This window comes from Argopecten irradians, chromosome 4 (assembly GCF_041381155.1).
Source record: "Argopecten irradians isolate NY chromosome 4, Ai_NY, whole genome shotgun sequence".
NCBI classification, from domain to species: Eukaryota; Metazoa; Mollusca; class Bivalvia; order Pectinida; family Pectinidae; genus Argopecten; species Argopecten irradians.
The window spans coordinates 22,876,275-22,904,251 of NC_091137.1; the positions used below are offsets into that span (position 1 = coordinate 22,876,275).

The 27,977-nt window shown below is 33.5% G+C and overlaps 1 protein-coding gene across 1 annotated transcript; it reads right to left on the reverse strand.

The window, feature by feature from the left end:
* Window positions 1-700: 700 nt before the first annotated feature.
* On the reverse strand, window positions 701-27,977 carry LOC138321004 (zinc transporter ZIP4-like). Its single transcript, XM_069264374.1, has 14 exons — window positions 27,544-27,977; window positions 12,740-13,264; window positions 11,732-11,843; window positions 11,134-11,247; window positions 10,572-10,708; window positions 9,961-10,150; window positions 8,242-8,414; window positions 7,759-7,852; window positions 6,503-6,564; window positions 5,368-5,421; window positions 3,565-3,661; window positions 2,830-2,982; window positions 2,204-2,391; window positions 701-1,704 (listed from the first exon to the last, which is right to left on the reverse strand). Exons 1-14 carry the CDS (start codon window positions 27,787-27,789, stop codon window positions 1,570-1,572), a joined length of 2,280 nt encoding a protein of 759 aa, XP_069120475.1. The 5' UTR covers window positions 27,790-27,977; the 3' UTR covers window positions 701-1,569.

Sequence of the window (27,977 nt, forward strand, 5' to 3'; positions counted from 1 at the left end):
TTCTTGGATATTGTTTATTGAATAATGTACCATTTTCTCCATTCAGGCCCAAATTTGGTAAGGCTAATTTCTAAGAACGTTTTCTAGTACTAACGAGTCAATTACGTGATTACGTTATCGTTACGCTGACGTCATAATACCGAGGTCTGCACTTCACTATTTATAAGACAAAGGTCTGAAAGAGAATTTCAATAGATTCAATGGCACCTTAGGGTAGTTCAATTAATGTACGCTAAGAAGATAAGTACAAGTCATATAACGAAGTTTCATTGCGATGGCATGATAAATATGAAAATACTTTAAGTACACGTACAATATCTTTAAAGCTACTTACGTTTGCCACTTATTTTCTCCTGTTAAAAAAGACAATGAAGTCTACTTCAATCGTCATCAGCACTCTCTTAGCCATCATATTAAGCTTTCATGCAATTAACAAATCACATTTTCCAAGTCTATGAAACACTACACTCTAGCAGTGTAGCGAGCCGTGACCTGTTAAAGCTACTTACAAACTCTTACAAAATAACATTTAAATGATCATGCTGTTGTGCTCATTAGTTAACTATGGTGGCTGGTGTTACCAGTTAATTGACGGGATTTTAATTGTGAAAACAAAGCACCATTAAAATGCAAATGATGGTTTTATCTTATATAACATGTTTTGCTCAAAATTCTTTCCTTAATCAACTTTTCTTTTATAAAATGATAAAACACTGTATAAATTGTCATGCTATCTCTGTTGTTTACCTATCCCGAAACAGTTGTTTTGGACCTGCAGATTTATCTCTGAATTAGCTCATTTAATTTAAGTGAATTTAAATGAGACCAATATCCTATTATATTTGGTCTTGGCTGTATTTATTGCACAACCTTGATTGGAGAACAATTGGATTTCTGACCGGTACAACTGATTGGAATCCCCATCTCCTACATGATTATCTTTTTCACATAACATTAGGTCTATCCATTGATTAGGTTTCGTTGTATCTCTTCTGAAGTTCCCAATATTTGACCAATACACTCACACACACATACGCTTTGAACACACGAATTGTTTTGTTGTGATTGATTTCACAGGAACAAAATTTAGAATACTTTATTAAAAAAGCCTTGGAATGACATTTAGACATTTTATAAACAACTAAAAGGTAAAATTTAAAAATGAAAAAAATCTGTGATATTGATATTTGGTTTATCAACTTACTTCCATAGCTTATTGTGTATACATGTATATTATATGTATAAAATTCAAGATGAAAACATAATACAGCATAGTAATAATCGTTAGTGATCAATGAATACATATACAGTGTGTTATACCACCGTGTACTAGATTGCAATAAAAAAATCAATATTAAAACATCAACAAGGCTTACAATCTGACAAATGGAATATGTCTCCAGTTACACGTGATTATTTGTCTTTATATTTTTACAAAAATAATTGATCAAGAATTAGGTATACAATCACATTTCTAAAAATAAAACACAACAAATGATCTTTAACAGATAATACATGAATCACGGACACCATATTCGATCCAAGTATACAGAGCGTTACTGTACATTATCAGACCTTAATATCATGTTCAAAGACGGACAGAAGCACAAGGATGAGGACTCCAATTAAGAACCCGCAGTTTGTCAGGACGATGAACATCAACTTCTTTTTGGCCCTGACAGCTCCTGAAATCATTTCCGGAATCTGTAAACAGGAATAGAAGAGACACGTTTGTTAATATAGAGAGGAAAATAGCAACATAACTCGATATAACATCACAATATTAAAAAGGAGATTATTTAAAACGCACTATATCCTTATCACTAGCAAAATAAGAAAAGGCACGAAGGTACAGATATGGTATCGGATGATTTTATGTATCGGCGTTCTTTTCCAGTGCATTAGCGTACTGAGTTATACAAGTCTGAAGAAAATTCTTTATAGATGCGACACAAAATATTGGCAAATAGTGTTAAAGTGATGTTAAAATATACACACATATGAGTATGAGGTATGATTAGACACAACTATGGAGTATCTAATACAGCGAAATAATCAATTGATTGATAGAGTTTATTACCATGGCTATAATTGGGCCTTAAACGCTAAGGATTATGATGGATAGCAATTCGAGGATACAAGTAATCAAGATGCAGTAACAGTAACTTAAAATGTAACTATGAAATCTTGTAAAGTTACCTACCATGTTCACAAGGGATATGTAGAGGAAAAGTCCAGCAGTTACAGCGAATATCCATTGTCTCACAACAATGTCGGTGGCAACAGACACACCAACATATAGACCAATGAATGCGGTAAGGGAAGAAAGGAAGTTAAGGCACAGAGCCTTCATCTTGGACACGCCCGCATTTAGCAAAATAGCAAAGTCCCCTACAGGTGAAATAATAGTTCAACACTTTAAATTGTAAGCAAATAACAACACCTTTTTATTGAAGAATGATACTCTTCATATCGCAGATATGATATTCTTAAAAAAATATTCTTTCATCTGATTGTAAACCGGCCATTTTACTGTATAAATTAAAATGAACTAAAATATGATTAGAGTAGAATGGTTAAACACCCGTTTTTTTATTTGAACAAAATGTAACTCAATAACTTGATAAAGTGGATACCATTGTTCATTCGGAGTGTTGCTTTGATGCCATTTGAACTTTAAAATTTACATTCTAGTTTAACCTGAATACGAGTATAATTTAAAGGTGTACATTAATCCAACCAACTTCGTTTTAACGAGGTTTATAGAATGTAAAAGTAAAAAAGCACAATTAAAACCATGATAAAGCTTTTGTGCATTTAATTCCTTACCTAATTCGTGTGGTAGCTCGTGACAGAAGACGGCGATGGTAGTAGCCAAGCCCAAGGAACCAGATTGTGAGAAGGCCGCTCCGATAGCAAGACCATCGGCAAAGTTATGGATCGAGTCTCCTATCAGTACCATGATGACAACAGTTGACCAGCCTAGAAATATAATAATGTTAGTTTTATATACTATATCCATATACATGCGTGTAAGTGTGATTGCTGTTTAATTATCAAATACACCGTATGATAGCTATTTATTATTCCTCATGTCAGCAGTTTTATGTTTGAATTTATATTTAAAATGGAGGCATTTCTTCAATATCAAACTGGTTCATAATGGCATTCAATGTGAAAGAAATATTCTGGTAATGTTACCACAATTTTTTTTAAACTTTTGATAAACGAAAAGCACAAGGTGGATAAGATAGATTTTTAAATGATTTCAAAACAAATCATTCAAACTGGCCATAACGCAGTAGAATACAACATGTGACTATTTTTAATGAACATATCCACCTATCAGTTCTGAATAGCACAAATTGGATGCTACATCATTTGTACGTCATCCAGTATCCCGATGCTTTCTAATTTATAACATATCAAGTCTTCTTAAAAATTGGTACATGAACGTTAATTTTTACTTTTTCACTAGCATATGTTGTGATATTATTGTACAGAAACTTTAGTATAAAGTAGTAAGACCTTCCTAAAATATGAAATAATAACAGGTTTGTATACCTTTCTTCTCAGCATAGTCATCCTGCTGTATGGTACCATTACTGCCTCCAACAGTGTACAGTGCAGACTTTGATGACGAATCAAAGCCGTTGTTTATCTGCAGTAGAAAAATGTATTGCTTTATATGCTTTATTTGATTTTTTTTTTCATTTATGAAACATCAACACCAAATCTTCTTTTAAAGGTAGGTTTCGCCCAACCAAATAATTTTTTTGTAAAATCCGATAAACGGAAGAAAAGATGAAAAAACATATTTAAATACCTCAATTTAATTTCTTTATGTGTATGAGATTGAACAAATGTGTTTCGAACACAAAATTGAAGGAAATCCTTGATTTATTACGTTGTCAGCCAGACAGAATAGTATGTAAATGAAGCTGCGATTGATTGTGTTGTCGAAGTTTCGCGCCTGCGCATTGTTAAAAGTAAAGAAAATGGATGGACAAAAGCGTGCGAGATAAAAAAAAGATATGTCTGAATCGGCAACGAAGAGGAGGAAATTAGAATGGAATCGGTAGCACCCTAGGATATCTCTAGGGAATGAAATTCAAAGATGGCATGTAGCAATAGAAGAAACAGAAGCCACATCTCAAGCGGAACTTGCCCGATCTGTTGAGACTCGTGTTGCACTTGGTGAGTTAAATTTCAACACATATGATAGCGCACATACAGCCGCAGACAAACTACATATATAAGCTAGCCAGCGTTTGTAAAAAATATGAAGTGTTTTAGATTATATGATATGTATAAGCAGTCCATCGCACTTTGATTTGTTGTTGTTGTTTTTTCTAACTAAACATGACGTGGCAAACTGTCACTACTATCTGACTTTTTGTTGCGTGCTTACGTTTGTTGATGCGGCCTCGTTTTGGAAAAATTACGTCATGTTCTATGTAAAGCTTGAATTCGCTCTATTTTTAGAGGAGTATTTTCCTGGTCAAGCTAGGCAACTGACCACCAATATTGTTCGCTGTATGCATTGAAAATGATCTGAAGATTATATCTATGTACAAGATAAATTTCAATTCTTTATGTTTCATTGGGCGAAACCTACCTTTAAAGTTTGCCATTTTCTTGTAATATAAAATTATATTAGTAAACACTTCTATTTGTGGTTGAGAAATGGTATACTCAATCACCAGTATAACTTTAAACCAGAAATGCCTTCGTCTAATTAAAGAATATTGTATAAGAATGTTAAACAAAACAAGAAAAAATAACTGACATTTAACATGACGCGAGTGGTTTACATATAAATGCATTTTGATTTACTTGGTGTTTCCTTCCCTTATCAATACATCATTAATTAATATACATCATCCTCGACACTCCATGGGATTCAATCACTTACGATTTCTACACCCCTGGACTATCTCATAGTAAAACTGAAGGCAGTTTAGGAGAACAAATTTGAACCAATCACAGGCCTGCAAAAAAAAAATCTTCGAAGACTACAGAGAGATCGACGCCCTTCAAAGCCACACAGTTAACCACAGTGTGCCGTTATACGGCTTTTTATGTGCATTAAAGGACTAAATTACCTGTTCTGTTCTGTTGCCTCCAGTTTTACCATGATATAGTCCAGGGGAAGAGAGATCGTTTGTAAATGGAACCCCTTGATCATCAATGATGAATGTATATATGTATCACACCACATTTATTTGGTTTTAAGCTACAGCTAACATTTTCTTGATAAAGACTAATTGCAACAATCACCCTATGTCATTGATTATGAAAACATGACATGTAAATGTAAACATAATACATGTAACATGATTAAAAGTTATATTAAATGCAACATACCTTTCCCTGACCACCCATTTCCATATCCGGAGACATGTGAGAGTGACCATGGCCCTGTGGATACGGAAAACATGTACCAGATATAGTACTGCTGTTATTATATCAAATTGCTTATGTCACTATCTCCTTCATAAGGTATGGTTTTAGTGACAAATTTTGGAAAAGAGTTTTTTTTCAACTTTGGAACTAAACTGGAAAAATAAAGAATTTACTTTCATTTTACAAAATAGGAGACAATTTTTGAAACTTGATATTAAGCATTCGTCTTAGTCTCCTTTTCGATGCATATTTCCATAGAATATTTTCCGATTTATAGGTATATTCATTTGCTAAACAAACCTCATTATTTTCACTCAAGAAAATGCATTAATATTATAGTGTTATTAATCAGCTGTTATGATATTGGCCTAATTATTAGGCCGAGGTCTGTGATATTGGACCGAGGCCGAAGGCCGAGGGCCAATGTGACAGACCAAGGCCTAATAACTGGGCCAATATCATAACAGCTGATTTATGACACTTTTATTAATTAACTATCTATGTCTGCATACATTTAACATTGTAATTTGTTAGGTTTAGATATCTGATTTATAACTTAGTCTAAGTATATTACTAACTGCACAGTCAGTGATAAATCTACGTGCGCATCCCGAGTCCTAGATAAAATTTCATAGCTAGTGATGTCATCCATCAAAACACCAAGCATATCTTCGCCGTTTTTTGCATAAACGTTTTTTTGTCACTGGCCCTTTTGACAGACGACTCGTCAATCTCCATGTTGTCTGTTGACTGATCTCGTAAACCCTCTAGATGCTAGCTCAAATAACTTAATAACATCGAGAACTTCCGAATGACGAGGCGCGTTCGATTTGGCGCGTTTTTCAATATTAGCCGAGTTCAAAGTCGGCCAATACGAGAAAAAGTCGGCCAATATCATATTAGACGAGTTGCGTCAATTTTTTTTCAATATTGGCCGAGTTTGGCCAAATACAGCTCGGCCGGAAAATCCATACTAGTGTAATAACATAGATAGTTAATTAATAATTAGTTGTTCACATGAAATAGACATATACGTACAAAATATTTAACAGATTCAATCGCTACATAACTAAAGTTTAAATGTTTTAACACTCACATAACTGGAGTCTCCTCTGATCAACGACATAACCATCTCCAACAGGTAAAAAACATAGAGACCTGCAAAAATATAGTTGTTTATAGATATTAAACTTCAACTATCTCAGTAGAATACTGTGGAAGTATTTATTCACATCATTGATATTTTCGCTATTTTGCTATCATTAAATCTACGAGGGATATCGCGAAAATTGTTACTGCATGAAGAGTTGTAAAGATGACAGCAAAAACATTCTAATTCATTTTACACCAGATATAATAATAATGAAGCGTCTTCTGAATTAGTGATGTATTTATAAAAGGGCATCATTTTTATAATTCTTTAATACAGTTTCTTCAACACAGTATCAGGATTTTAAACGTACGCTATTAGAAATGTAAAGTATATTTTACGAGATAGGAATATAAATTTTATCACGGTCGATATACATTTCAATATGAATGGCTCAGTCATACGTATATGATATTTTAAAGAAATGTGTGTTTGATCCTCAGTCGTTTTGAATTGCTTTCTTAAAAACCCGCTCTCGTCTGACTGCACCATGTAACATACAATGTATATGGATATTACCGAACCCTTCACTTGACATTACAAAAACTTGTTGAAGATTACACACAACACCTTCTCAAACACAAACACGATCTAAACGCAGTTGAGCCTAAAATTATTCCGTAGATGCCTAAGGGAACCTGTTGAATTACAATAAACTGGTTTGAACTAAATATCGGATAAAGTCTCATCGTCAATTAGGTGAAACATCTTAATGAATCACTAACAGCAGACGGCAATGGTTGTAGAAGAGTAGGTGTGAAGTCATCACGAATGTCATAGTTAAGACAAGCAACTCTCAGTTCTAATCACCAAAACAACACACGATAATTTTTAATGTGAATATTGTGATTCGTGTAACTTGATCACTGGGTACACATGCTGTTTTGTAAACAAATTAAACATTTTTCAAATTAATACTATATGTTCGTCAAATGAATTTGAAAATGAGAATTAAAAGAAAAATTAGAATGTAAATGTATCGATGATTAGTTTGATGTCATTTCATGTCCCTTACCATTTGTCATTAACAATTTTGGTTATACGCCTCCAGCTGTTTCGAGTCATGCATAAACTTCTATTCTTTAATGCTTACATGTAAATAACACTATTGGACATGGGCATTTTTAACAATTTCATGAGACACTATAGTCATGAAATTTGCTCAAGTCAGTGATGTTGGTTCTAGTTTGCTTATTACTAACCTGCGATGGCAGCTAGGGCGTACCATACAAAGGGCTCCACGCCATGGCCGTGATCGTGGTCATCGTCAGGGCTATCTATGTGTATTCCAAAGGCCTAAACAGACAATCATTACCAGTTTAGTGACATATAAATTATGTAACGTCCGTGCGTTAGCCAAGAGAATGGATAATGTAATCGAATTAATAGGTTCATAAGTTTTAAGTAAGACACGTATAACATCTATTGTCTTAAAGGAAATCACCAGACACAAATTATGTTGCATTGAATATTTGCATTCTGCGCTTTTTATATGAAGGTCTTTTTGTTCAGCTCCACATTATTATACTAATCTTTTAGTGCATTTTCTGATGACTCATACAATATATACATTATGCATATTTAAAAAAAGATATTTTAATGATATTTCATGATATCACGACGAAATAAAGTTTTCTGTATGTTAAAGAGACAAAGTAAAACAATTGTAATGGCATGGAACATACAGCAGGCAGGAGATGAAGGAGAGAGTCTGATATAAGAGATCCGACAGCCAGACCGATAAAGGTTGCCATGACACCGCTGTAAATACTGGAGTCTTTAGTACACCCTAGGAGAAATATACCGCCCAGGGAACACAGACAGATGATAAGGACAGCCAAGGTACTGTATCCATAGCCTGGAAAGTGGAAACAATATGTGATGCAGGTATACATACTTGGCAATGATTTGACATAAAAACAAGTGATTTTCTGCTCAGATCATCTTAATTCATTCTGGTATTATAAAAATATGTATTGACCTGTGTAGCTGTGGGTTAAAATTTTATATAAATGCGTTTTCTATAATACCATATAATGTCAGTCCCATACCAATAGACAGTACAACTAACACTAGCGACCTTTATTTCCTGTGCCATAACTATAATTTACATTTTCACTGGTAAAACTTAACGATTATAACCTAACGCGGGAAAATTTCAGAGATTAAATATCTGTGACTAGAGAGTGAAGATATAATTCATCATAAAATGTTTTAGCGCAATCACGCCAATATCTCGTAAAATCGCAAAAATAGCATTCATGCAAAATACCGGTTATTCGACATTTTTGATCACATACATGTAAGGATGTCCACTGGATGTGATAAGATATATTTGTATACTGAGTAACAAGTAATACGATTAATTATAAACGAAATCTATTTGCCGTCAGTCATTGTTCTAAGGTATTAATTTCAAGGAATCTAATGAGACGTCAAAGATATGATCAAACATTGTATAACACGGTGGAGTCCATGTAGCAATGTCGAAATAAAAAAGTAATTATTGTGTTAATATTACCACGGAGTTGTTTGATGACAACACATTGTGTTATATATAACTGGCAGGTAAATAGTCTGTCACCAAATGCGCCGCAAGACATACTTATATAAGCGATTGCCAATTGTCACAGAATGACGGGTATTAATGTCTGCTGCTAGATTTATATACTAGATTTATATACTAGATACTTTCTTGCATCTACAAAGGTAATTTGAATAAAAAAATACACAAAAAGCGACAAATATCAATAAATACTTTGCTTCAGGCTTCAAGTATTATTTGAAGATCTAACAGATACATTGTATCAACATGTTTTCCATCAGCAAAAAAAAGGGTAACAGTATTTGATGTGTAATTGATGAAAATACACTATGTTCCTCATTTTGTTGCGTAGAAAATATTGAAATTATTAAAAAGCTATTTCCGGTTTCGATGAGATAGCCAATATTCATCAATAGACATTATTGGAATTTTGCAGCTTTAGTCGCCATGGTCACCATCCGGACTATGTATAAATTAATTAAACGAATTATTTGTTCATTTTTTGAAAATTTCATCTTTTTTTTCAATTTCTTTGATGGTTTTTATCTACAAAACAACATAGTTCAATCTTAAACAAACGTTTCTGCGAATATGTAGACAATTCTCAATTTGTAAGAGAAATATAAAGTTTGTTCAAGAATACGATCAATGGTTTGTATATGAAAAATGACATTGTTTTTTACATTTTCACAATTTAAGCGTGTATAGGATGGTTGACAGCAGTTGCAGTTGCACGCCCATCATACTTTGCAGTAAAGGTGTACTCGATATTTGAAGTTCAATAATTTATTCTCAAATTTGACAGGTTTGGGGGCCAAAAAGGGCACAAACCATATAGTCCTATTTGACTATTTCTTACGTTCAGCCTCTGTTAAGCTGGACACTGTCGTTGATTTGTTGGCAGGGGGTGGTGTGCAGGCGCCATACAGCTGCATATACAGTAGAGATGGGCACATATCGTAAAGCATCTGTTTGGGTACAGCACTTCCGTTAGTAGCTCCATAAATAGCTAATATATCTCCGGCACTATAACAGCGAGGGGTCTCGAACTATCAATAGAAATACGACAAAATTATCTCCACATGATAGATAATACTGCGTTTATGTGTTACATACTTGTGTTTGTATATCAGTTCACATATGTAGAGTTAACGTTATTACCTCAAACAGGAAAGTAAAAATGATTTGAAAGAAAATTAGAAAAGAATTTGAAGATTTAAAAAAATTCTTTTAACATATTTGTATATAAGAAATTGTGAAAATACCGGCATTATTAAATTATGTGTATTTGAAAAACAAGATTCATGCAATAAATACCCCTTGAAATACTAAGTAACGAAGGAATAAGTTATTTGTATGAATGATCTTTAAATAAAGCATACAATATATAATCGTATAATGTAACACACATATCAATAAGTACGTGCATAGTATTGTTTATTTATTACCGAAGCCCATTTATAAACCTACAGCTTGCATATCTGTTGCCATGGTAACCGATCGCTTTCGGCGTCTGCGATCGTGCCCGTGCCCATCGTCCTCAGTATGTCCTTCTGAAACGCTACTACCCATCTTCAGACCGAGCTCTCCCATAACGCGTTCCACACCTGATAAGTAATTTAACAAATGGAATTTCAACATAGTCTTTCCAAAAGATATCTACTAACGGGTAGCTTTCGGCAACCATCTAATAGAGCATCCTCGATACTCCAGGAGTTCCGATCACTTACGATGTAGAGATCGTAAGTTATTGGAACCCCTGGAATATCGAGGATGCTGATAGAGCAGAGGTTACATGTTCATGCGAATACGATTCAGTCACGTAAAACATGATACGTATTGTTACAAACTAATGAGGGTAAAACACGAACTAATAAATCAGTGAATAAACAAAAAATACAAATGAAGAAGCATAATTCTGAAAGTGAAATAGTATAAGGCTGAGTTTGAAGGTAATTCTGATAAAGTTCCATAGTGAATAGATTCCCGGGTTGTAATATAACGTTATGCCGGCAAACAAAATAGTACTTACTAGCTTTCGTGAAAAACCCGTTATTGGATACCTCGAACTTATCTTCAAATTCGTCGTTGATGAACTCTTCTCTTGGCAATGTCCTACACCCTTGTTGAAGATTTAGTTTGTCATCTAAAATAAAGACAAAAATTAATTATCCGGATCTACGAATCACTACATTTACCATAACCTGGTATGATTTGAAAGTGGGTATTTAGCGAAAGTCATCTTATGGTCATTATATTGCCTTGATGGAGTTTTAACTTGCAACTCGGAAGAGTATTATTGCTTGAGTTCTTGTAAATCATGGTCTCCTGGCCATCACAGTTTATTCAGCCCTTCCAAGAATATACAAAATTCTAATCGTGCGTCATACCCAAGACCAAAATTAATTATGAAAAATGCGATAAAATCCAATAGTTGAAGTATATATTAGTTGAACTTTTAGAAAGCCATAGATTATGGTAAAATTCAAAAGTTACATTTTGTAGCGGTTACATTTTGTAGCGAAAATGAAATAGTAATGTACTATACATATCATTTTCACTTTATGAACTTTTGTAACATATCGTTGTACCCTTGGAAGTGGTTATATACATATATCATATGTACTTACGAGAGAGGAAATGATATATAAGTAGAGATGATATGGCTTCAATGGAGTCGGAATGGAGTCCTGTATTAGTCGGAATTCTCAGCTCATCAAATATCTGACCGGTACTAAGGCACTACAAAGAAAGCGTTGAAATGATACATCATGTCATTTTTCCCACACAGACAAATTTGATCATGCAAGTAATTACATTCAATAACATTCAAACCTGTCTATAGAAACCATCCAAAGGACAAAGACAAATGGTCTTTATAGGCAGGTGGTCATTATACATGGGTCAATTTGTGTTAGAATTGGTCATTTGGAACTATAATAAAGTGCTTGTATTCAGCAGATAGTGGACGCTAAGGTTGTCTGACTGTATAATTGTAGTTGGATATTCATAGTTATAAGTCCGTCTTGCCAAATGTTATGTAAGGCCAAAACATTATATGCATGTTTCATGTTACTTGACTGCATTCTAATATTCACGTTTTGTCTTAGCACCAATATTTGACTGTGATGTATCTGTACTAAATACCACAGGGACCTGGCACGAAAATTTTAAACAACAGTATACATATATATATATATATATATATATATATTACAGTATCAATAATATATGTTTACTGTTGGTTAAAAACTTTCGTGCCAGGTCCCTGTGTTAAATACCAACTAAAATCTATAACCTTCATCACTTTTCTCATTGTCATACATTACAATCTATCTTCAAAATTGTACTGAAATCCGAGAATTCTAAACTCGTTTAAATGCTACTATGATCATACTTAAGGATTTAAAAATGCGTTGTTCGTTTCGGTTGTGTACAACATATAATTTTTTTGTTTGTTTCAGAACATTCTTTGCATATATTCAGTCAACAAAGACCTCTATTTCTTCAAGGTGAAAAATTGATCTATCAATCACTAGTGAACTAAAACATAAAAAGACATATTACGAACGTTGGCGAATTTCGATGCTAGTAACGTTATTTCTAGTGGAATACAAAGAAGTTTCAGGATCACTTACCTTGCTTTTTGTAGGCATTGATTTAATTTCGTTTTCATCATGATCATCGTCGTCATCGTGTTCGTGATCATCATCGCTGTGGTCATCGCTGTGGTCATCGCTGTGATCATCGGTAGGGTCATCATCGTCGTGATCATCATCATTGTCGTCATCATGATCGTCATCATGATCATCATCATGATCATCATCATGATCATCGCTATGACTATCATGGTCGTCGTCATCATCGTGATCGCCGTCATCATCGTGATCGTCGTCATCATCATATATTTCATCCAAATCTTCCAGAGCATCATTAAGCTCTGTATAAATGACACTGTCGTCATTATCAGTGTCGATAAGCTGCAAAAGGTTTGTCTTATACTGATGAGAGTCACCAGTAACTGGTACGGTCTGATAGCAGTGGTTCTGTACGGTAAATACGTGGTACAGGAGCATGATCGACAGTTTACCAAAATCGTCCTCCATTAAGTCTTCGCCATCAATAATCCCAATGACCCTGAAGAGCTCCTGGCTGCTCAGACACTACAAAACACAAACAATGATGGTCAAATTTAACATTCAAGCGTTGTATATAATAATGAAAACGGCTTATATCAACTATATCCGAGCAATCGAATTTTGTCCTTTTCACTTACGATACAATAATATCTAACAGCGATACCGTCTAGTGTTTTAAATATAACGAACTGTTCATCTATCATACTATTTTCATGTAATGTATATTCTGATTATTTTTAATTTAGTTTTCAACATCACATTAGTGTGACCAAACTGTCGATAAACATCTTCTTTGGTATACTACTACATTATACCAATCGAAAGAAATTAACCGACTCTTAATTAAGCGTGCACATACCTTTATAATATTAATAATTTCCAGACAATCTGTTTTTTTTATGTTATTTGTATGACATCATAAATAAAGGAATTCGTAATTCATACGATAATTTCTAAATTTCTATTATTATGTGATACCGATACCGCTTTTTATTCACATAAGCTTCGTAATTGTGAATGCAGGATAATGGGAACTTTCATTGTATTGTTTGGAGGGCAAATAACATTTCAAATGGATATATCTCGTTTGGTTTTATCATTCTGATGGTATGATTCCGTGAGTATCGTGCTGTCCAGTCCAACTTTTACCGCATTAATTAACGTACACGTGTCTATGTCTATAAACAAACGTTATATTGTTTTATTGTTACACAACCTATCTGACAAACGTGACTTCATACCTGTACCTATTGCACATTATTTTAACTGACACGCCTTTCCAGTAGATAGTCAACAACTCATGTTGGGAATATTAATGTCTTCCCCTATTTCTTAAACATTTGAACACGTACAAACTCCACATACCTTAGTGGTATGCATATGAAATATGTACCTCGTGTCTCGATGTGACACCTGGCCACAACTGGTCACCATATATTTCCTGGATAGGTCACAGTTAGTGGTAATTGATTACAGGTCACGTATACTACTATTTATAGCAAAGTGATGATACACGTTGTAAACCCACGTTACAGGTGTCTGAACGTGAGGAAAAAATCGCAGTTTGCACGATGTAAACAATAGCTAATGATAATTTGTACCCGAAGGCTCTAACACTTCCTTATGGTTAAGCATGAAAGAATAGTGAGACATTAATAACATATATGTATAATTGTACTTACTTATAAAACAGCATCGCCATATCAAGTTGGTATAATTTTGTGGAATTGTTTTCGTCGTGACCACAATATACTCCACATTATCATTTTGGTACAATGTAACGCACACACGTTTCAAACTCGGTTATATACAACTGGAATATTTTCTTAAACATTTGTTTCGTCATGACAAAATTCAAATGATCTAACATCATCTCGGTCACATAAAAGCATTTAAAACACATTTTTTGCCAACGGAAATAAAACAACTTACTAAAAATGAGTAAAATGACTTTTTTATTTATCGGATTGATGTAAACGTGTTCTTAACTGATGTATTATACACAGAATTCATGACGAACTTTTTGTCCAAGCGTGTAAATGTATAGTTACAGCGTGACATATGGGGATTGTTCCCGCCAACATAAAAGTCACCTAACTGATGACCCATGAGGGAGTGACCTTCTATCAAATGTATTTATGGAAGGATAAACGCAAAAAAAACCCATACAAACAGTACGCGTATGTACGTAAGATGTCACTTTCATGTTGGAGGAAAATGACCTACCTATATTAGCATATGGAGAGTTTAAATATCAACTGTCATGGAATTAAAGATATGTTAGTAGAGTTTGCTTAACATAATGTGGCAATGTCAATTTCGAAAGAACAATTAATACAAGTCAATTAGTATTAATTAGTCTTATATAGCTAATATCACTTCATGATTGATCGCAGAGTAGTTCAGATATTTTTCATTCAACTACTGATTTTCTCCTTCTATTCGTGGCTAAATTGTGATTTTCAACTATTTTGTCCACAATGGTACCTAATGCAGTCAGGACATGTGGCTAAAGGCATGGCAGCGTTTATATCATGGATTTTCCGTCCATGAATGTTTTTACCACCATCAAATATCAACATTTCCTTCCATGATCTTACATTGAAATGTGACAGTAGGTAAATAATTTAGAAAATTGTAAAAAAAATGGGGTTTATTCATTGAGATTAGACCATTTGTAAAAAATATTTGATTGGGTACTACATTTTAAGAAAGATTCGTCTATGAATCTATGTCTGTTAGGTACCTGTAACAACATTTCAAACGTTTTGGGTTCTATGAATTAGCTGTGTAGAGAAATAGACAAACAGGAAGATTAACGACAATATACCATATAATCTAAACAAAGGTCAACAAATCAATGACATATATAAGCAAAGAAAAGAGAATAAAATGTCAGAACCATGCGCTTCAGATGCCTAAGTGTTCATTTTTATAACACAAGCGAAGTTTCATGTAACAAATCACATGTATGGAATATATATAGGTATGGTATAATATAAATTTCGATGCTGCATACAGTTAAAAATCGGGCAGTTTGTCAAGGAAAACTTTGAAATAGATAAAGAGAGAGAGCTAAGTGAGCTTGTCTAAAATTGGTGTTCTGATAGATTATAGCGGAATGTTATTATGAATTGTGGTTGGTAGGTGGAAGATTTAATGTTCATATTTGAATAAAAATGAATTCATTTACAATATATCAACATGTAAAATGAGTCATATTATTATTTTAATGAATAGAAATGTGACATGCATGTTGGAATGAAATTAGGTTGGAGGCTTAATTGATATTCTTTTTATTTATGTTAAGAACATTCCAAACGTTGTATGATCATGATTATAAAACACATCCAAACCTGTATATAAAGTACACCGGAGATATAAGTAAAAGGTCCTATACAGACAGGTGCCCTTTATACAAATATATAGTAACTTGCACCAAGTGGGGCTGATGAGTATGTACTTAATAGGCATGTATCCTTTACAACAGGTTTTACTGAAATCAACAAATGTTTGATTATCAATCAGCTACAAAGCAGTAATGTCCGGTGAAGTTCTGTTCCACGTAGGACAAGTGTTTCTAAGATCATATTAGAAACGGGATCTTTTACGTCAGACAATTTACAGAAGGAGATTGTGATTTTTCTATTTGATTTATAGATTCTGTAAACAGAATACCAATATATCCCTGAGGTCAGACTTAAACGTTGAATCGATGCAGGTGACAAGTAGGAAGGGATTACACCACGTTCTTATACACGTATCTGTATTAAGAACATCACGACCAAAAACAGTTCAATTGCTTCTTACAGCAAACATGTCGAATGTGTTAAGTAAACTTTCACCAGTATTTCATCAACGTTAACATGCTTTGCTATTCTATTTCATCAGAGTTAGATTTTATCAGAAAAATGCAATCATGTTAACAATTTGCACAGCCACGGCTTTGGAATGATGGAAATGTACATAAACATCAGTATTTTACTGCAGTCCAGATAACAGGTATTTGACTCAGAACCGAATTATACTTTTCGCCTTCGTCGTAAATACTAGAAAACAAATATAATACATTCATTACCGTCAAGAAAAATAAATTGCATACATATGTACTATTTCATGATAATTCATAGTTCGTCAACTGTTTTTGTAAGTAATACTTTAAAACTCTTTGCTACCACTGAAGTTCTTTATCATCCAAAGTTACCTACAAATTCGTATTTACATTTACATTTTTTATAGTTGTATAACTGTGTAGACTTGAATTGACTGATTATAATAAATTTACATTCATTACAAATTGGAGTTATACGATCACTAGAAATAGAAGTGATGACACGCATTGTTTTACACTAGGAAGATTCATGCTAGTCAATGTGAGATTGCCAACATGTATTTTTTTCTACATTAATGATCACTCAATTTATGTCCAGGTGTTTTAACTCGAGATGTTTATATGACAGATCCGGATATCCTGTGTTTGCTATTAAGAAATAAAAGCTAAGCTATGCTATAGAGTTCATTATGCCCTATACCCACAAAAACCCCACTAGACATGTACAGTCCTACTGCAAAGATCGGTTACGCCATGTCTTATTTTTCATACCTTCGTATGAAGTGCATACATATATATATAGTATGCAATACACAGGCACTATATATAGTAATTGTAAAATATGGATACTTATACAATTAAGGTTGCTTTTATGCAATGAATTAAAACAAAATCCGACAATTTACGAAAGGACCGAATTAGTGTCATATTCAAAAAACGGAAAATTACATATTCAACTTTTTCCTATCTAAAAAATTAGCGTTTTATATTTGATCATTTTCCGATTGATATAATGTTCATATACGACACTGCAGATTAAAAATTATCGTTCAAAGACACACTGGAGCGATAACAAGGCTCCTGTCCCACTCTAAATTGAGGTATAGAAATTAATTCATTACTTAATGTTGAATTTTAATGAAAATCAATAGTTTTTTCTTGTTTATACAACTGCATTTGATTCGTAAATGAAGTGTATTGGAATGTTTGCAGAGAGAACCACCTTCGCTTTTATAATCCACCAGCCTTAGACTATCTAAATAAATATCACTCATGCAATGAGAACCTTTTATAACATTTTCTTTCATACCTACGGGTGTAATACTGGCTGGTCTAGGGAAATACACTATATAATGCCGCCTGAGGCTGTATAGCATGGCTACCCATCCAATAAAGCCTCGTGACGTCACGGCGTCAACAAAGTTTCTATTTCCTCGGTAAAATTTGTTAACATTTTTTAACAACCTTGACTGGTTTTACTATAAAAGATGCAAATAATGGAATTTTTGTTGAAAACATCACGTAATTTTTCATGTAAAATTGACTTTAAGCTGTAGATTTCTTCGCATTTATTTCAAAATGGCGGGATATTATAGTTGTAAAATTGCAATAAAACGTCGAGGTATGAAAGAAAAATACTCTTTCATACTATTCTTTTCTTTAAAAATTAGAGTTAAAATATAAGTCTCTTTCATATGTGGATATGAAGTATAGGGATATTCTACCCTCGGGATCACAATATGTTGCAAAACCCTCGGCAAGCCTCGGGTTTTACTACATTTTGTGACCCTCTGGTAGAATATCACTATCCTTCATATCCACATATGAAAGAGTCTTATATTCTAACTCTAATCTTCTGATTGGGTAGCTGTATAACCAATAAATTGTCTTCTCTCATACCCAATATGAAGTTTATACACCATAACACTCTCATAGTGTTTTTGATTGTGATACTTGACTACCAATGTATAATTTTAAACGATTTCAATGCAGATAATGCAGAGAATGAAATTCATTTTGTAATTTTTGTATTTAATTCATTGATAATTTTTCCTCTCTGTCAAGCAGCGGATGGGTGATTTTAGACAAGCTTTATTTTATAAAAAAAAACTATTCCTCGTGCCAAATAAGAATATTTCAATCTTAAATAGTTTGTTCACGCTTTAAGAAAGACAGGTTGACGTTAATGAAATTATGTCTACTTCTAAATCGGTGAAACTTTGGGTGGTCGAGTTGTTTCCTGTTGCATATACATATAGCAGCATGGTGCAACTCCTTGTTACATGTCGTCTGCACAGTTGTCTCTACCGTGTTATTGATCTCATGTCTGACAGTGAATCTGACCCGTGGAATACCTGGTCGAGTCAGATCCCGTCTACAACTTGTCTGGAACAAACAGTATTGTCTAGTAACACAAAGCTGGATTTAACACATCTGTTATGCATTGGAGTTATTTTACCTATAGAGGAAAGTCAGACGGCGTGTGCTTTAAACCAGGAAGTCATGAATGTCCTTAATGACGTGGTTTGAACTACCCATTCACGTACTGGGTAGTTCACTTAAATATCGGTCACAATGTTCACAATGTTCTTCTTTCATTAGCTTGGATTTGAAATTTACTGTTTATTTACGGCGGATTTGTATGCATATTCTGTACTGTATACAGGTATTTCGAACGTGGGGATGAAAAATCAACCTGATACAAAAAGAATATATAGTCGATGACTATAATACACATGTCCATGTATGCTGTCATCTTCATAGAGCAAATAAAAAAATAAAGGTGCTTATAGAACGTGAACAGTTTAAACAAGTAATCTTTGAAACCTGATATATGGCGACTGCTGTTATATGTCTTAATTTTACACATTTGTCATGGGCTTTAGCATTATCCTTTAGATGTTGATATATGAGTATTTTGACCAGATGTTTCGTGTATCTATTTAAGAAACATCGAGTAAATAAAACAAATGACGTTTGTTCTGTCATATTGCCCGTCTATAAGTTCTCCATATTACAAGAAAATGAAACAAATGAAGTCTGAAAAAGCCCATTAAAGATGACGTTATCAAATGTTACGTGTCCCCATGGCGGTAATAATTTCAACTTGTTTGAATAAAACTTATTTCAATGATTAAAAAAAAGTAAAAGTCAGTATGTGTATAAATATAAGATATTATTGGTATTATCCGAACATGGCTGCATTGAAAACACTAACTACTTTCTCTGATTTCGGTTATCATTTCATTTTAGTAGATTTACTTCACAATAAGTCAATTAAGAAAAATAAAACAAGCATCTACAAAGAAAAAAATGTTATGAAAACAAATTCAGTACATCATATTTTATATCATCTTCATTTGCTTGTAAATCGGATGTTTCATTTTCATAACCCTCCTGGAATGGATATTTGTACGTTTTTTCTATTTCAGTTTTAAAATGGTATCACACTTTATCTTAGGCATCCCAAACATTTCTTCGAAGGACAAAAGAAATGTTCGGAGCAATCTTGTCTTTAAATCTTCATCTTTTTGTATTTATTTATGTATGATCGTATAGCAATAACTTTTCGTATATTGATCGCTCGAAGATAGAATTTAGATACGCATTATAAAAAGTGGACATTACCACACATCTCGAAATCCATCAAAACTTTTAGTGTTTCAATCCAAAAGTTTCAGAGTCAAGTAAGTTACATTCCTTAATCTTTGCACATCGTGTTCTGATCGACGCATTGAGTATTGTGATAAATTTCAGTAAATTGGGACTGATCGGCGAGCTTTACGAGGATGAAGTGTACCACTGTATGTATACGGTAATCAATTTACAACGGTCAGCAGTAGTCATACACACGGACAATTACTGAAGGTTGTTAATGGTTGTTGTCTATTTCATTGAAACATGTACTTATCATATTGAGCACATTCCCACAAACCAATTGTGACTGCTTGAAAGCGATGTACAATGATAAAAGTTAGTCGTATGTGTTTAAACTATTGTGGAAAGCAATACATGTGGTTGCTGAAAATAGGGACTGGTTTATCGCCCACGTGACTGGGTCTATAAACAGGCTTTTTCTCACCGAGTTTTTCTATTATCGACGAAAAACATAGATATATGTGTATTTATCCAAAAGAAAAGCTATAGAAACAGTATGAAGAGAGAAATATTCTGTATTTGTATATTCCTGAGCTATCTGCCCTTGTAGGTACGTACATGTATTGATTATGACAGCGAGCGAGCGTAACGTCAAACTTTTCGGGGAAAACGACGTGAATTGAGCTCACAAAATGATAAAATGGATACCGACCCGCAAAGGAGCTAACTCTGTAGGGGAAAAAACCATGATAAACAACAAAAATAAGTAAAATAAGTAGTCAACATGCATGCACTACGCTCAAAACAATAAAAAATATGTACTACACGTACATGATGTACGACAGTATTAAGCGACACCCAGTTATAGATTGGAGCTTATGTACGGAGCTTAAACCATAAAAGTGGGATCATGGGACTGAAAGGATTCAATTCTCAATTTTCCAAAAGTTTTAATCATCCGATACTTTTTTATTAGTTATATATCATCGGAATAACTTAAAAATCTATTTAAATATTTGAATAAGGCTTTTAACGTGTGTCTAGGACACAGTGTGTATGCATGTTTGTATGATTATAATGATCAATGGTTATGTAATACCCGATGGTTTCTACTGTAATGGTACCCCCCCTATAAGGATTATCTCAATGTTGTAGATACTCCCTATAAGGATTATCTCAGTGTTGTAGATACTCCCTATAAGGATTATCTCAGTGTTGTAGATACTCCCTATAAGGATTATCTCAGTGTTGTAGATAACCCCTATAAGGATTATCTCAGTGTTGTAGATAACCCCTATAAGGATTATCTCAATGTTGTAGGTACCCCCCTATAAGGATTATTTCACTGTTGTAGATACCCCTATAAGGATTATCTCAGTGTTGTAGATAATCCCTATAAGGATTATCTCAGTGTTGTAGATAACCCCTAAACATATTATCTCATTGTTGTAGATAACCCCCTGTAAGGATTATCTCAATGTTGTAGATAATCCCTATAAGGATTATCTCAATGTTGTAGATAACCCCTACAAAGATTATCTCAATGTTGTAGATACATATAAGGATTATCTCAATGTTGTAGATACCCCTTATAAGGATTATCTCAATGTTGTAGGTACCCCTCTATAAGGATTCTCTCAATGTTGTAGGTACCCCCCTATAATGATTATTTCAATTGTTGTAGATACCCATAAAAGGATTATCTCAATGTTTTAGATAACCCCTATAAGGATTATCTCAATGTTGTAGATACCTATAAGGATTATCTCAATGTTGTAGATAACCCCTGCAAAGATTATCTCAATGTTGTAGATACCTATAAGAATTATCTCAATGTTGTAGATACCCATAAGAATTATCTCAATGTTGTAGACACCCATAAAAGGATTATCTCAATGTTGTAGATAACCACCTATAAGGATTATCTCAATGTTGTAGATACCCATAAAAGGATTATCTCAATGTTGTAGATAACCACCTATAAATATAAGCTCAATGTTGTAGATACCTTTAAGGATTAGCTCAATGTTGTAGATAACCCCTACAAAGATTATCTCAATGTTGTAGATACCTATAAGGATTATCTCAATGTTGTAGATAACCACCTATAAGGATTATCTCAATGTTGTAGATAACCCCTACAAAGATTATATCTATGTTGTAGATACCTATAAAGATTATCTAAATGTTGTAGATACCTATAAGGATTATCTCAATGTTGTAGATAACCCCTACAAAGATTATCTCAATGTTGTAGATACCTATAAGGATTATCTAAATGTTGTAGATAACCCCTATAAGGATTATCTCAATGTTGTAGATAACCCCTACAAAGATTATCTCAATGTTGTAGATACCTATAAGGATTATCTCAATGTTGTAGATAACCCCTATAAGGATTATCTCAATGTTGTAGATAACCCCTATAAGGATTATCTCAATGTTGTAGATACCTATAAGGATTATCTAAATGTTGTAGATAACCCCTACAAAGATTATCTCAATGTTGTAGATACCTATAAGGATTATCTAAATATTGTAGATAACCCCTACAAAGATTATCTTAATGTTGTAGATAACCCCCTAAAAGGATTATCTCAATGTTGTAGATACCTATAAGGATTATCTCAATGTTGTAGATAGCCCCTACAAAGATTATCTCATTGTTGTAGATAATCCCTATAAGGATTATCTCAATGTTGTAAAAAAAACCTATAAGAATTATCTCAATGGTGTAGATACCTATAAGGATTATCTAAATGTTGTAAATAATCCCTACAAAGATTATCTCAATGTTGTAGATACCTATAAGGATTATCTAAATGTTGTAGATAACCCCTACAAATATTATCTTAATGTTGTAGATACCTATAAGGATTATCTAAATGTTTTAGATACCTATAAGGATTATCTCAATGTTGTAGATACCTATAAGGATTATCTAAATGTTGTAGATACCTCCTATAAGGATTATCTCAATGTTATAGATAACCCCTACAAAGATTATCTCTATGTTGTAGATACCTATAAGGATGATAACCCCCTATAAGGATTATCTCAATGTTGTAGATAACCCTTATAAGGATTATCTCAATGTTGTAGATACCTATAAGGATTATCTCAATGTTGTAGATAACCCCTGCAAAGATTATCTCAATGTTGTAGATACTTAAAAGGATTATCTCAATGTTGTAGATAACCCCTACAAAGATTATCTCAATGTTGTAGATACCTATAAGGATTATCTCAATGTTGTAGATACCTATAAGGATTATCTCAATGTTGTAGATACCTATAAGGATTATCTCAATGTTGTAGATAACCCCTATAAGGATTATCTCAATGTTGTAGATACCCCCTATAAGGATTATCTCAATGTTGTAGATACCCCCTATAAGGATTATCTCAATGTTGTAGATACTCCCTATAAGGATTATCTCAATGTTGTAGATACCTATAAGAATTATCTCAATGTTGTAGATACCTATAATGATTATCTCAATGTGTTAGATACCTGTAAGGATTATCTCAATGTTGTAGATACCCCCTATAAGAATTATCTCAATGTTGTAGATAACCACCTATAAGGATTATCTCAATGTTGTAGATACCTATAAGGATTATCTCAATGTTGTAGATACCTATAAGGATTATCTCAATGTTGTAGATACCTATAAGGATTATCTCAATGTTGTAGATACCTATAAGGATTATCTCAATGTTGTAGATACCCTTATAAGGATTATCTCAATGTTGTAGATACCTATAAGGATTATCTCAATGTTTTAGATACCTATAAGGATTATCTCAATGTTGTAGATAACCCCTAAACATATTATCTCAATTTTGTAGATAACCCCCTATAAGGATTATCTCAATGTTGTAGATAACCCCTACAAAGATTATCTCAATGTTGTAGATAACCCCTATAAGAATTATCTCAATGTTGTAGATAACCCCTATAAGGATTATCTCAATGTTGTAGATAACCCCTATAAGGATTATCTCAATGTTGTAGATAAACCCTAAACATATTATCTCATTGTTGTAGATAACCCCCTGTAAGGATTATCTCAATGTTGTAGATAATCCCTATAAGGATTATCTCAATGTTGTAGATAACCCCTACAAAGATTATCTCAATGTTGTAGATACCTATAAGGATTATCTCAATGTTGTAGATACCCCTTATAAGGATTATCTCAATGTTGTAGGTACCCCTCTATAAGGATTATCTCAATGTTGTAGATACCCCTTATAAGGATTATCTCAATGTTGTAGATAACCCCTACAAAGATTATCTCAATGTTGTAGATACCTATAAGGATTATCTCAATGTTGTAGATACCCCTTATAAGGATTATCTCAATGTTGTAGGTACCCCTCTATAAGGATTATCTCAATGTTGTAGGTACCCCCTTTAATGGATGATCTAAATGTATGTTTCCTCCATCTTACAGTCAGTATAAGATTGTTATATGGATACACTAATTTAATATCATGTATGAATGATCTAAGTATTAAAAAAATGTCATTCAACGCATTAAGTAAAAACTGCCAGCTGAAATACATATATCACCAAATAACTTCATGCGGGATATAACTCACAAATTGTGAACTACTGTATGGGTTGTGTTGTTGTTTACATCGATTCTTAATGAGGTTTGTTTGTGGTGTATTAGGTACATAATTTTTACCCGGTCCATCACATTAATGCACATGTTGATATCTACCTACACTCACTTATAAGATAGTCATCAATATAGAGCACATGCTCGTCACTGTGGTAAAAAATACCATAATTCATGATATATATATATCAAAACATTAATGGGAAGGTCTGATGGTACAGTACTCATATAAAGCACGATTGTACCAGGGACTCCTACTTCAACTACATGGTACGGAAAGCTTTCATTAATGTCGTGGCTTCAAAAAATACTACGTCTTCTAATATCTATGCAGTATTATGACGGAAAGAGATCTCGCGAGAATAAAAATTGACGAGATAATTTATAAGGAGTGTATCGATATACATGGGTCATTGTATGTTACATGACATATTATTATCTAACAGGCGTCATCACCTCCTTGTGACAATGACAGATGACGTCGGTAGATGGATCATAACGACCAAACATCTGCCTGGGGAACAATATTTATATCTAATAGCACTAAGATTGTGTATTTTCCTACCATTTTAATATGTATTACAATTATAAGGTTGTGTATTTTCATACAATTTAATATTTTATTTATAAATAACAGTTCCGTAACTATATAATTAATCTGCGCATGTTCCAAGTCATGAAAGGCTTGTTTTTTGTTTTTATTAAGTTTAGACCTTGGTAAGTCTCTCATCGTTTAAACAATTATATTTAAGCTTAATTAAACGAGGTTTACGGAATGTCCTCATTCAACCAATGACAGTGAATGGTGACGCCAGTTGACAAGCAATAACACAACGAACTCTTCGCTGTGGAATACGGATGAATTCTATGAAATATAGTACCATGCTTCCTTAATCTATACAACTGATTTAATTACCATTACTACTAGTTTCTAAACTTATATTAGTTCAGGAACTCACATGACATGATTCACGTACCGTATTCGCCGTAATAAGCGCCCCTCCCCGTTGGTGGAGAAGAGTTAAAGTTGTTTAATAACTTTCCAATCTTATGGGTTTAACGATGTTTTACAACATGTGATGCCTCTAAAATTAGCACTGTATTCCATATACCATGAACTTCCGAGTCCTAAATATGTGAATCGCGACATAATAATGCGTCCCAAAGGTTAAAAGGTATTTGCATGTTAACTCGGATATATATAATGCGTCATGAGAACAGAAAGAGTTAAAATATGGCTGACATTTTTCATTTCATGTCAACATATTTTATTGATAACAAAGGGATCAGACAACAGGCAAGCCTATATAAGTCTTCTCCCGTCCCGGAGGTCACATTGAATACATGTTTACATACATAGATAGACAATGTTATAGGATTATTGTAAATGAATATATACATGTAAATAATCCCATATATACCCCTCTCTCTCACACATACACACACTTACACACACTCTCTCACATACACACACTTACACACATAGAGTAGCTTTACTCAGATTCATGGATTAATGATAGAAGATTGAAAATACATCAAGAAGATTAGCATACGATATTCATAAATAAGTATATTTAATGTAAGTATATAACTAAATAACATTTTTCATCCACAACCTAGATTTTGGTTCACTAATAAGCGCCCCATCCCACCTTTGATACATTTTTAGCTAATTAAGGCGAATACGGTTTCATCGATCACAATAAGGATTCATTAAAATGATTATGGTTGTATTATCAATTTAATGCAATGCCCAGGCCATCTAGAGTAGTTATATAGAATAAGCACCATAAGTTCTAGACAAAGCATGTTTTCTCTGCATAATTAAAGATTTCTACACTTGATAAGTAGTCTAGATTTAGAAATATTCCTCCTGTTTTCCAAAGACTAGCATAATACGCAGTTATTGAAGATTTGAACATTGCTGGATGAAAAGTATTAAATAGGTATTCTATAAACTTCATGAATATCAATGGTTGGAATTTAAGGAAAAGGCCACAACCTAAATAAGTTAATGTGCAAATTGTTCAAATTGTCAATTTTTAATAATGCACTTTCATATACAAAACTATCTTATTAGAGATTTAGATGGTGTACCTATTATTAGAATACTTGATATTAATATTCCGTTTTTGTGCTTCATCGTGCAATTTGCAAGCCATCATGCGTACTATATTTAAGTATGTGTTTCGTAGCACAATATATTTTTGCATTTTTATGATTCGCATTTATTTGTAAACCATTTTAAAAATTTGAAAGGTAAATGTGCAACGTCCGTAGCATACAGTTGTATATAACGAGTTGATGCAGTGTCACCTTTATGGACAACAATTAACATTCTAGTTCATCATATATGTATATATACAGACATCTGAAGCTGTTTCTCTAGCTCGACGGTGCACATCACCTGGTGAATACAACTCACTCACGGCATGACAGCTAGTTTATGAAGATTGATCAATTAGTTAGCACGTCATGATTTATGCTTAGAATGAAAACAAGACTTCTATACGCCAGCTGCTTGTGGGATAGAACTGTCTACCACACCTTATCAAACATGTTAAACTGTTACAGTAACTGTTGTCAAGAGGATTTGCTAAAAACAATTGCTACATTAAATACAAAATATCTACAAATATGTTAAAGGTTGTATATGTATTTGAAGATTTCTCTCCGAAAGTTAACAGCAATGCTTGAGATAACGTATATCCCTCAAAATGTCTCACAAAAGCTATGATACTTACCAATGGATTCGGACATTGGCTACTTGTTGTTGGGCTGGCGGTCGGAAATGGACATTTGAACCTTCTAAACAATTGTGTCACCAAATTATCAAGTGTGGATAGCGACATAGAGTTGTTGGTTACTCGTAAGATCCCCAAAACTTTATCAAATGGATCCACTGTTAACTGTGAATGGCCATGGTCGACCTCGTCCGACTTAATACAGCCGATAACAGAAATAACAACATACACAAAAAGAACGTTCATTTTGTCTGTCTCTGATGTAAGCAGTACGGATGTATGAAGCGAAATGACAGAAGACTTCAGGTGAATCGTTATAGAGCGACAAACGTCAGAAAAAGTGATTCACATTTGGCTCAAATCAATGCAAGGCCGTGCGCAGTCTTCGCTAGCTGGTTTCTTCTCTGGGTGTAGGCCGTGTGCAAAACCTTCCA